The sequence below is a fragment of the Silurus aristotelis genome (assembly GCF_946808225.1).
Source record: "Silurus aristotelis genome assembly, chromosome: 1".
Classification (NCBI taxonomy): domain Eukaryota; kingdom Metazoa; phylum Chordata; class Actinopteri; order Siluriformes; family Siluridae; genus Silurus; species Silurus aristotelis.
In genome coordinates this window covers 36,484,098-36,495,825 of record NC_139574.1, presented here as the reverse complement: position 1 = coordinate 36,495,825, position 11,728 = coordinate 36,484,098, and the positions used below count along the sequence as shown (strand labels likewise).

At 40.6% G+C, this 11,728-nt stretch overlaps 1 protein-coding gene across 1 annotated transcript; it reads right to left on the bottom strand.

Moving 5' to 3' along the window:
- Positions 1–507: 507 nt before the first annotated feature.
- On the bottom strand, positions 508–11,462 carry mylipb (myosin regulatory light chain interacting protein b). Its single transcript, XM_083537888.1, has 7 exons — positions 11,328–11,462; positions 9,400–9,590; positions 7,975–8,160; positions 7,475–7,672; positions 7,221–7,385; positions 6,111–6,495; positions 508–2,209 (listed from the first exon to the last, which is right to left on the bottom strand). Exons 1-7 carry the CDS (start codon positions 11,412–11,414, stop codon positions 2,120–2,122), a joined length of 1,302 nt encoding a protein of 433 aa, XP_083394014.1. The 5' UTR covers positions 11,415–11,462; the 3' UTR covers positions 508–2,119.
- Between the last annotated feature and the right edge of the window lie 266 nt (positions 11,463–11,728).

The following is an 11,728-nucleotide window of genomic DNA, read 5'->3' as shown; positions in this document are numbered from 1 at the left end:
AGGATTGTGACCTAAAGGGATCTGTACAAATATGCTATAGAATATTATGTATATATTAACTATGTCTATATGTATATCAGTTGCTTACAGTTACTCAAACAAGGTCAAGGTCAGAGCATGGTGAAACATTTGAATTTCTTTTGTCCAAAAATGTTACTTACACATCCCATGCCTAGAGACTCAAGACCCATTTTTACATGCATCTGTCCAACCGTGTGTATATGCGATCATCCAAAGTTCTCTGTACAGTGATATCTCAAGAAGAAGTGGTTGAATGTTTTTTAAGATTGATATTTATTTAGCAGATGAATAAATTTTATTTTTGGATCAATCCAAAAAGGGTCAAAGTCCACACAAGTGAAATCTCTTAAAAGCTTGCATTTGAGGTATGTCTTTAGGTAGTACTTGCGTACAAAATTGGTCCCAAGAAGGACGAGACTTGATGGAAGAGGAAGAGGAGGCATCCCCACTGACATCTACATAAAAATATAACTGAAGTCCTCAAAATCTGACAAATGCAATGCTTTTATTATAATTTTATTAACAAACCTAATTGAATATAAAAGTATAAATGTTTCACATATTAAAAATTCACAATTGTCATAGTAAAAAATGAAAGAAATGAAATATATTAAAATGCACAAAACCTAAAAAGATTCTACTGAAAGCTTCAAAGTCAGTATGCTTTGTAAAGCAGCTCTGTATAATAATTAATTAACACTTGTGATGATCTTTAAATAATAAAGAAATTGTTCAAAGTAAATATGCTACACAGACTCTATATGACAAAAGTATTTGGACACCTGAATATTCCAGCCCTATGTGGTTCTTCCGCAAACTGTTACCACACAGATGGAGGTACAACATTGTATTGGATGTCTCTGGATGCATAAACTAGGAGACTCAACAATGCTGCAACCTCTCTGCTGTGCACAAAGCTAGGTCCATGAAGATATGGTTTACATTGGGTTTACCTGGGAAGATCTTGAGTGGCCTGCTATAGAGCTTTGACCTCAACCCCACTGAACACCTTTGGGATAAATTTGGTAATATGCTGTCTGCACCCCAGGCCTCCTCACATCACCTACATCAGTACCTGACATCAGTACTAACACCCTTGTGGCTGAATGAGCACAAATCTCCATATGCACATTCCAACATCTATTTGACCCTCACGCCAGAAGAGTGGAGGTTACATTATAACAGTAAATGGGAACTAAATGTGGAATGGGATGTTCAAAAAGCACCATCTTCAATGGTCAGGTGTCCACAAACCTTTGTCTGTATCATTCATACCATCTTTGTAAGTGTATACCTTTGGCATAAAACAGTTTTAGAGAGGGAGCTGAAAGCAAAACTGAAGCACTGAGAAGAATAAATGAAAGGAGAAAATTCTAGAAATCAATTATCCACCCACATCCAGTGAAATGTCAGTCACTACAAATAAAACTCTGTAAATGTAAGTGTAAGATTTACCACAGCACATCTCATGATGGCGAACATGGAAATGTGCTAAATGTAAAAAAAAAAAAAAAATGTATATATCCTCTGCCTCATTGAAAGACAGAAATGTAACACCCTGAGAAACACTTTGTGTGAATATACAAGAATGTAAAAACCCTATGCAAAGTGATGACTGTATAAAATGGTATAATTCAATTACATTGAAAAGGTGTACACTATAACACTGTAAAAAAGACTATTTAAAGTTGCATAAGGAACTTTAAGGAACATGGAGTGTTTAGCATTTAAAGTTATTAGTTTCTTAGAAAGTAATAAAATTGCATTATAACCTGCTGAGCTTTTCAGCATTCAGTCAGTATTAAGTCAATATTTCATTAATTAACTTCTAAAGGAAAGCAAATAAATACAAAAATGTTCTCACTTTGAGGAGAAAATAATAACATTGCATTGTGCTTAACATAAGGAGATGACAGTGTGATGGTGTTTCAGTTCTCATATTCGAGATCAGCAGGTTCCATGAGGACAACACGTCTCCACACATCAACACATGTCACAATTGAGTCTGTGCTGGCTTACTCGATGAATGCTTGATCAATGAGTGTTCTGGTCTGGTCATTGCTTCTTGAACCCTCTGGCATGTTTCTGTGTCCACTTCTCACATGTTCATATGGTTCAGCAGACTGGAACAAGTGGGCAAGTAGACATGCTGAACGTGATCGATCTCTGAACGACACACCGGACACCACTGAGGAGAGACATTATTATACATTTACATTAGAGCATTTGGCAGACCCCCTTATAACCCAGCCATTAGGGGGGCACAAGCCAGTGTACTCTTAGTGCCAGTCCCAAGCCCGGGTAAATGGGGAGGGTTGCGTTAGGAAGGGCATCCAGCGTAAAACATGTGCCAAATCAAATATGCGGATCACAAATGAGAATTTCATACCGGATCGGTCGAGGCCCGGGTTAACAACGACCGCCACAGGTATCGTTAGCCGACAGGGTACTGGTGGAAATTGGGCTACTGTTGGCCGAAGGAGGAGAAGGAGAGGAGGAAGGCATCTACAGAGACGGCAGGAAAAGGAGCAGTGTAGGAGAGTAGAGGTTCGGGTTGGTACTTTAAATGTTGGTACTATGACGGGTAAAGGGAGAGAGATAGCTGATATGATGGAGAGGAGAAAGGTAGATGTGTTGTGTGTTCAGGAGACCAAGTGGAAAGGGAGTAAGGCCAGGAACATTGGAGGTGGGTTTAAACTGTTTTATCATGGTGTGGATGGGAAAAGAAATGGTGTAGGGGTGATTCTGAAGGAAGCGTGCAGTAAGAGTGTAGTGGAGGTGAAGAGAGTTTCTGATAGGGTGATGATCGTGAAGGTGGAAGTTGAAGGGATGATGATAAATGTCATCAGTGCCTATATGCTCCACAAGTTGGCTGTGAGATGGAGGAGAAAGAAAGATTCTGGAGTGAATTAGATGAAGTGGTAGATGGTGTACCTAGGAAAGAACGATTGGTGATTGGGGCAGACTTTAATGGGCATGTAGGTGAAGGGAACAGAGGTGATGAGGAGGTGATGGGTAGGTATGGTTTTAAGGAGAGGAATGTGGAAGGGCAGATGGTGGTAGATTTTGCTAAAAGGATGGAAATGGCAGTGGTGAACACGTATTTTAAGAAGAAGGAGGATCATAGGGTGACGTATAAGAGTGGAGGAAGGTGCACACAGGTGGATTATCTTCTGTGTAGGAGATGCAACCTGAAGGAGATTGGAGACTGTAAGGTGTTGGCGGGGGGACAGTGTAGCTAGACAGCATCGGATGGTGGTCTGTAGGATGGTTTTGGAGGCGAAGAAGAAGAAGAGGAGGAAAGTAAGGTTTGAAAGAAGAATAAGATGGTGGAAACTGAAGGAGGAAGAGTGTAGTGTGAGGTTCAGGGAAGAGGTCAGACAGGGGCTTGGTGGTGGTGAAGAGGTGCCGGATGATTGGGCAACTACTGCAGGAGTGATGAGGGAGGCAGCTAGAAAAGTACTTGGTGTGACATCTGGAAATAGAAAGCAAGACAAGGAGACGTGGTGGTGGAATGAGGAAGTGCAGGAAAGCATTAGGGGAAAGAGATTGGCAAAACAGAAGTGGGATCGACAGAGTGATGAGAAGAGTAGGCAGGAGTACAAGGAGATGCGGCAGCAGGTTAAAAGGAATGTGGCGAAAGCCAAGGAAAAGGCATATGAGGAACTGTATAAGAGGTTGGACACTAAGGAAGGAGAAAAGGATTTATACCGATTGGCCAGGCAGAGGGACCGAGCTGGGCAGGATGTACTGCAAGTTAGAGCAATAAAGGATGGAGAGTGTTGACTAGTGAGGAGAGTGTGTTGAGAAGTTGGAGGGAGTATTTTGAGCAGCTGATGAATGAGGAAAATCAGAGAGAGAGAAGGTTGGAGGATGTGGAGTTGGTGAAGCAGGATGTAGATAGGATTAGTAAGGAGGAAGTGAGAGCAGCGATTAAGAGGATGAAGAATGGAAAGTCGGTTGGACCAGATGACATACCGGTAGAAGCGTGGAGATGTTTAGGAGAGATGGCAGTGGAGTTTTTAACCAGATTGTTTAACAGGATTCTGGAAGGGGAGAGGATGCCTGAGGAATGGAGAAGGAGTGTGCTGGAACCGATCTTTAAGCATAAGGGAGATGTGCAGACCTGCAGTAACTACAGGGGAATTAAGTTGATCAGTCACACCATAAAGTTATGGGAAAGAGTAGTGGAAGCCAGGCTGAGAGAAGAGGTGACCATCTGTGAGCAACAGTATGGTTTCATGCCGAGGAAGAGCACCACAGATGCCTTATTTGCTTTGAGGATGTTGATGGAGAAGTATAGAGAAGGACAGAAGGAGCTGCATTGTGTATTTGTGGATTTAGAGAAAGCGTACGACAGGGTGCCGAGAGAGGAGTTGTGGTATTGTATGAGGAAGTCAGGTGTGTCAGAGAAGTATGTGAGGGTGGTGCAGAACATGTATGAGGACAGTGTGACGGCAGTAAAGTGTGCATTAGGTACGACAGACTGGTTCAGGGTGAAGGTTGGACTGCATCAAGGATCGGCCCTGAGCCCTTTCCTGTTTGCAGTGGTGAACACGTATTGGACAGGTTGACGGACGAGGTCAGACAGGAGTCTCCCTGGACTATGATGTTTGCAGATGATATTGTGATTTGTGGTGAGAGTAGAGAGCAGGTTGAGAAGAGCCTGGAGAGGTGGAGATATGCGCTGGAGAGAAGGGGAATGAAAGTCAGTAGGAGTAAGACAGAGTACATGTGTGTGAATGAGAGGGAGGGCAGTGGAGTGATGCGGTTGCAGGGAGAAGAGGTGGAGAAGGTGGAGGAGTTCAGGTACCTGGGGTCAACAGTGCAAAGTAATGGAGAGTGTGTTAGGGAAGTAAAGAAAAGAGTGCAGGCAGGGTGGAGTGGGTGGAGAAGAGTGACAGGAGTGATTTGTGATAGAAGAGTATCTGCAAGAATGAAAGGAAAAGTTTATAGGACTGTGGTGAGACCTGCGATGTTGTATGGATTAGAGACAGTGGCATTGAGTAAAAAACAGGAGGTGGAGCTGGAGGTAGCAGAGCTAAAGATGTTGAGGTTTTCGTTGGGAGTGACGAGGATGGACAAGATTAGAAATGAGTTTATTAGAGGGACAGCACATGTAGGATGTTTTGGTGGCAAGGTGAGGGAGGCGAGATTGAAATGGTTTGGACATGTGCAGAGAAGGGACATGAATTATATTGGTAGAAAAATGCTGAAGATGGAGCCACCAGGTAGGAGGAAAAGAGGAAGGCCAAGGAGGAGGTTCATGGATGTGGTGAGGGAAGACATGCAGGTAGTTGGTGTAAAAGAGGCAGATATAGAGGACAGGGTGGTATGGAGACGGATGATCCGCTGTGGCGACCCCTAATGGGAGCAGCCGAAAGAAGAAGAAGAAGATTTGGCAGACCCCCTTATCCAAAGCGGATTTACAACTGAGCAGGGGAGAGGGTTACGGGCCTTGCTCAAGATGTAATTCAAATCTACATCATAATAATATTGCAATAATAAATGATTAGAAAAAACATATAAAGGTTTAAGGCTCGGTACCTTAAAACCATAGAATGTTTGTGTAACCCTGATTTCTGCCATCTGGCTGTCAACCTTGACACATTACAGTAAATTAAATAAGCAGACAGTCACACGGTCAGAGTTTGTTAACCTCAAGTTACCAATAATCTGTGCCTCAGTGCAGAAAATCCCGATCTTTCACATACAGAACATGTAAAAGGTAACCAGCGGTTAAGCAAACCTTATTGTGTGTGTGTGTGTGTGTGTCTGTATACTCAGTAAGGCACTTTCACTGATTACTACATGCCTGTGTACATCTATTTACCTAACTGACTGATAAAACCTACAGGATTGTAGAGCAGGTCTGTTCACGCGGTTATCAGTGTGTGTCGAGTCAAACCGCTAAGAAATTAAAATAAAAATAAAACTTTTTTTCTTCTCTTGATTTGATGCAGCACTTAAAAATATCTGGAATTTCGAGCATGTGTAATTCTATTTAATGCTATTTGATGCTATATTACAATATAATTATTTTTCAAATAATTAAGAATTAAGAAAATTAAATAATTATTTTCATTCACCTGAAGCTGGTCAGCACAGAGTTTACAGCAGACCATGTGACCACAAGGGCAGAAGGCCGTATTGATCTCCTTATCACAGCACAGCACACAAGTTAGAGCCTCCTGTAGTCTCTGGAGTTTGTTCTGTAGTGCACGAGTCTCCCTGCAGCCTTCACATGAGCCTTCCTCCTCCTCTTCCTCTGTAGACATTCGCCTCGCTGGAGAAAGAGCAGAAGACTTGAACAGGGTGCGTCGAGCTCGGTCATACGCCTCCTTGGATGTGCGCTGAACATCGAAGATATACTTTTTTCCCACATCAACACTTTCACTGAGGAACAGGGAGGCCAGGTGAGCCTTAAAATCCCGACTGTACTGCATCATCACGCTGCTGGTCACAGTGTCACACCTAAACGGGTCAAATCAAGTCATCTCAATAAAAGATAAACAGCATGATACTGATACACGGCTTTATTTAAAGGGTTTAGTATGAACTTGTTACACCACTAAAATTTCACTGCTATGAATTTTACAAAGCAGTGAATGAGCAAAACACAACATAGCAAAAAAACTATGATCATAATTATTTATTTTGTAATACAATACTTTACTACAGTTTGAATATTGCGCCCCGGTTTATCACCGAATTGCATTTGCCACAAAGGGAATTGTTTAATTGTTGAAATAATAAAATTAATTAATAAAATTATAATTATTAATTATAAAATGAAGTACAGTACTCTATACATAAAATAGCATTTTTGGGGTGGCGTCCGTTGAACGCGGTTTTACGTTTATCATTTGTTCCATAAAATGAAACAAATGAAAATGTGAGATGCAATAAGCTCTCTGGCTGCAAAGTTTTGAGCAAAAAAGAAAAAATTTAATAACAAATAAAAAACGTCTATAGCCATGATGTCGTTATGGTGATGGTTTCATACTGATAACGTGAGAGTTATGAAAATGGCTGTGTTGACTTTATAATTGGGTGTAATGTAAAATTAAGCAGAACTGACAACTTGTCTAAACAGGAAATAACAACGCAGGTAGGTCCTGTATTACTGATATTTTAGTATTAACAGAAAAAAAGGCACATTGTTCTTCACAGTTAGGAAAAATGAAAAGTGATGTCACCTGTAGAAGGCGTGGATCTCAGTTATGGCTCGGTAAAGTCCACTAGCAGCGTTGGTGCTGATGAATTTGAACAGGAGTACAAGATTTTCTCCACTGTTCTTGGTGATAGTCACGTACACATTCTTCCCGGACTGTGTGGCTATTTGAATGGTTGGATATATAAATCTGCAAGGAATTAAAAAACATCAAATTCGTATGTACAGTACGGATGCATATTAGCTGATACATGTCGATCTGTTTCTCATCGGCTTTACCTGTTAACAGGTGTGAAGTCCTGTTTGCAGATGAACAGCCCCTCGGGACCCACCCCAATGCCTACTTTATGTCCTTCAGCATCCCGTGCCCAGTGCCACTCGACGCCGTAGTTCTCCACAGTTGAGACTAACTGCAGGGCTTGGTACTCCGCTGAAGCCTGACTCATGCCATGGAGGTCTTTGTGCCTCGCAATGATGCTACCAAAGCAGAACTTTATATTAAAATTCACACAGGCTGCAACAAATTCGAACACATTATTATTGTATTGACACAAATGTCTAATGCTGTGAGACACTGCACCACCATGTCACCCACAAATCAATTTTATTGACATAAAAATAAAAAACAAAGCTGTAGTCTACAGTGTATATCTGTTCCTGCTGTCGTTCCAACAGAACCTGTTATTTAACCTGAGAACTGATCTCGGTAAGCAGAGTAAAATGGTTTGTGCGAGTTTAGACAGTAATGAATGGTGTGGTTTGTTCGACCTGATCTTTACCTGTTCATGGTCCTTGGGTCAGATTCCTGCCCACAGATTTGTGTATAGAAATATTTGGCTGTGTTCTGATTGTAATCGCCAGATTCCGCCTGGGACAAAAGGGCACAAAGTTCCACCACCTGCTCCAAGTCCAGTCTCAGGCTTCCTCGAACAAGATCTTCCTTCACATGCATCAGGAACAAATGCCTTCAAGGAAATAGTGCATTATATGATTAGAATTAAATAACAGGCTAACAAAACTTTTGTTTGAAAATCCTAGATAGAGAAAGAGAGATAGAGTGAGAGAGAGTGAGAGTTAGTTTTCACAGGCAACACACACACACACACACACACACACTCACAGGCAACACACACACACACACACACACAATAATTTTATAAAAATGTTATAAATAATACATTTTACTGGTTTAAAATGTGGACTGCATTAGATTTTACCAGCAAAATAAAAAGAATTAAGAGCTCAGTGATAGTTCAGTGTTTAAGCTTGGGGTCAGAGGGTTATTAGTAAAAATCCAAGCACCACCAGGCCCTTAACCCTCTATGAATGATGTAATTGTAAGTTACACTGCATAAGGGCTGTAAATGTAATGCATTCCAACTTTCTTTCTGTATTATACTTTGAGATACATTTTACTTATTAGAAATCAAATTATTTACAAGACAATGTAACAGTTCAAACGATTAGAAACGATGCTCTCAATATTATAAAAATAAATTTTGCTGCATGCCGTTAGACAAGCAGTACACAGATATTTAATATCGAGGTGAATATATAGACTGCCTTACAGTGAGAGTGGTCTACATAAAGTAAACCAATTATTTATCATGTAACAATCGTATTCTTCCCTCACTAAATACTAGATAGAATACATGCTTATTTAATCTTTTTAAATATGGGTTAGTGGATCAAATTAATATCACGTGTTTAAACAGTACAACATAATCCCAAGCCCTGCTTTCAAACAGTACATGAGCAAATCAGTAAGTTCTCCTGCCAATTAAACTGATCCACAATAAAACTAATTAATATGCGTGTCACATTTCCAAACCAAAATAGAAAGGAAAATAGAGAAGTTGCACATGAGAGAACATTAGAGGTTACATTGGGTTAGTTAAGGGTCACAGTGTCTCTGTGTGTGTGTGTGTGTGTGTGTGTGTGTGTGTGTGTGTGTGTGTGTGTGTGTGTGTGTGTGTGTGCTGTCACTGCACCATGTCAGCATATTCGCATTATTTCCATCATCGCAACCAAATTCTTCTTGATAATAATAAAACTTCCAGTCAATATTGTCACTTAACTCACTAAACCTGCTGCTAATCCAAATCTCAAGTGCACTTACTGACATGCAGATGAATCACGCATAAACAAAACATTGTATAAGTGAATAAAACAAATACTCTGACCATATTGTGATTCAGGTTCACCTTGTTTGCTCTTGCAGGATGAGGTGTGGTTCTACAAAGAACTTCACACGGAGCTTCAGTCTGCATAGCAACATGCTGTCCACTTGCTGAGAGATTCGGTTTCTTAGATTTAACCAAAGGCTTTCCCCCTTACTCCCAGTGAACTGCAGTCCAAAATAGTCCACCTCAATGATTCCAAGTCTCTCACACACCTGGAAAAAAACATGCAGGGAAATATTATGCGTTCAATGTATATCTTAATCTTCACACATCCATTTATTAGACAAGACCACCATTAGACCATCAGATCCTAAAAACCATAAGACAATAAAGGGGTATAGCACTGTTCCTAGAGTATTAAACACACAACTGTCAACCAACCAAAAATGTCAATTTAACACTGTCCTGTAGCCCACATTGATAAAGAAAAGTTTGAGGATGATTAACACAAAGGAAAAGATCAAATACCATTCAGCTACTCCAAAGCTATAGGTACAGCGACCCCACAGCTACTCTACAAGTACCTTTCGACTACTTTACAACTCCACCGCTACTCTACAACTACCACTTCATCTACCCCATAACTAACCTACAACTACCACACAGCTACTCAACAACTACCATACAACTTCTACACAACTACTCAAAAACTACCATACAGCTACTCAACAACAACCATAGCTGTTCTACAACTACTCTAGAAGTACCCCACAACTAAACTACAACTACATGGCATTTACTATACAACTTCTCCACAACTAATCTACAACTATCCTACAGCTACCATACAACTACACTACATCTACCGCAAAACTTTTCTACTATTAAAGAATGAACAACTACCATACAACTACATATAACACACAGCTTTTTCACAACTATTATACAACTACCATACAGTTACTCTAAAACTACCATACAACTACCATTCAACTACTCTACAGCTACCATGCAGCTGCTCTACAACCAGCTTATAACTACCACAACACTATCCCACAACTACGCTACATATAACACACAGCTTCTTCACAACTATTATACAACTACCATACAGTAACTCTAAAACTACCATACAACTACCATTCAACTACTCTACAGCTACCATACAGCTGCTCTACAACCAGCTTATAACTACCACAAAACTACCCCACAACTAATCTACAACTACCCTAAAACTACCAAACAACATTCATACAACTTCTCCACAACTACCATCCAACTACACTACATCTACCCCACAACTATTCTACAACTACCACACAACTTCTCCATGACAACCGTACAACTGCATCTATCATACAACTAATCTACAACCACACTACAACTGGCATACAACTTCACTACATCTACTTCACAACTACAACTACAAACTACCAACTATCCTAAAATTTCAATGCAATGCAATTCATTTTTAATTGAATTGCGCTATTAACCATGGACATTGTCTCAAAGCAGCTTTACACAGATAATGTGGAGAGAAGACAACCATCATACAACTACCAACTACCATACAACTAGCACACAACTACTCTACAACCTTACACAAAAACCATCTACTGTACAACTCTAATACAACTACCCCACAACTTCTCCACAACTACCGCACATCTACCATAAAACTACAATAGAACTACCATAGTTGTCAAAAGGTGCACATAAACAGATGTGAGATCCTGAACCTGGTATACCCTCTGTTGTATGTTGTTTTTTTTTTTGCCATGTATAAGAATGTGCTGTATGTGTTGATGGTAATCTGATCCCTGTTATGGACACAGATGTATTTACATTACACACTTTTTCATTCTTTTTTAATACATTTGTTTGAAGACTACAGAAATAAAAGGCTTGTCCTGAGTGCTGAGCATGTCCACAACACTTAACATCAAAGCTGCAGAATGAAATGGATAGAAATGAAGATCAGTGTTCCTGGTTGTTCTTTAGTTCTTTACCTTGTTGAGACAGTCCTCTCCATTCGCTTTGGGATCAACCTCCACCTCCATAACCACTGAGTCAGGCCGAGCTACGTGACAGTACATGCTGCAGCTTCTCTACACTCCATTTGCAGTAACCTCATTTACAATATGTACTTCTACTGAAGCTCAGAGAGTTCAGGCCACGCCCTCGTCCTCTGGCACGGGACCAATCACTGTTTTGCTTCGACATGTGGGCGTCGACATGATACCCGGAAGTGTGGAAACGATCAACGAATCCTCACGTTACTTCCGCACCAACCCGTATTCAGACAAATCCCACCCTCTGTGCGCGCGTCCCTCTTCCTATTATTCAATCAGATAACAGAACTACTCAGCTCTTAGCCAATCACAGTACAGAATAAGTAGTCTGTCGGAAT

Bases quoted from the DNA above. Each gene is read 5' to 3' on its own strand.
- mylipb (XM_083537888.1), bottom strand. From the start codon at position 11,414: ATGTACTGTCACGTAGCTCGGCCTGACTCAGTGGTTATGGAGGTGGAG. The intron at 8,161-9,399 runs GTGAACCTGAAT...ATTTCCTTGAAG, and splicing joins ATCCTGCAAGAGCAAACAAG to GCATTTGTTCCTGATGCATG. The intron at 6,496-7,220 runs GTGACATCACTT...TGACCCGTTTAG, and splicing joins GAGATCCACGCCTTCTACAG to GTGTGACACTGTGACCAGCA.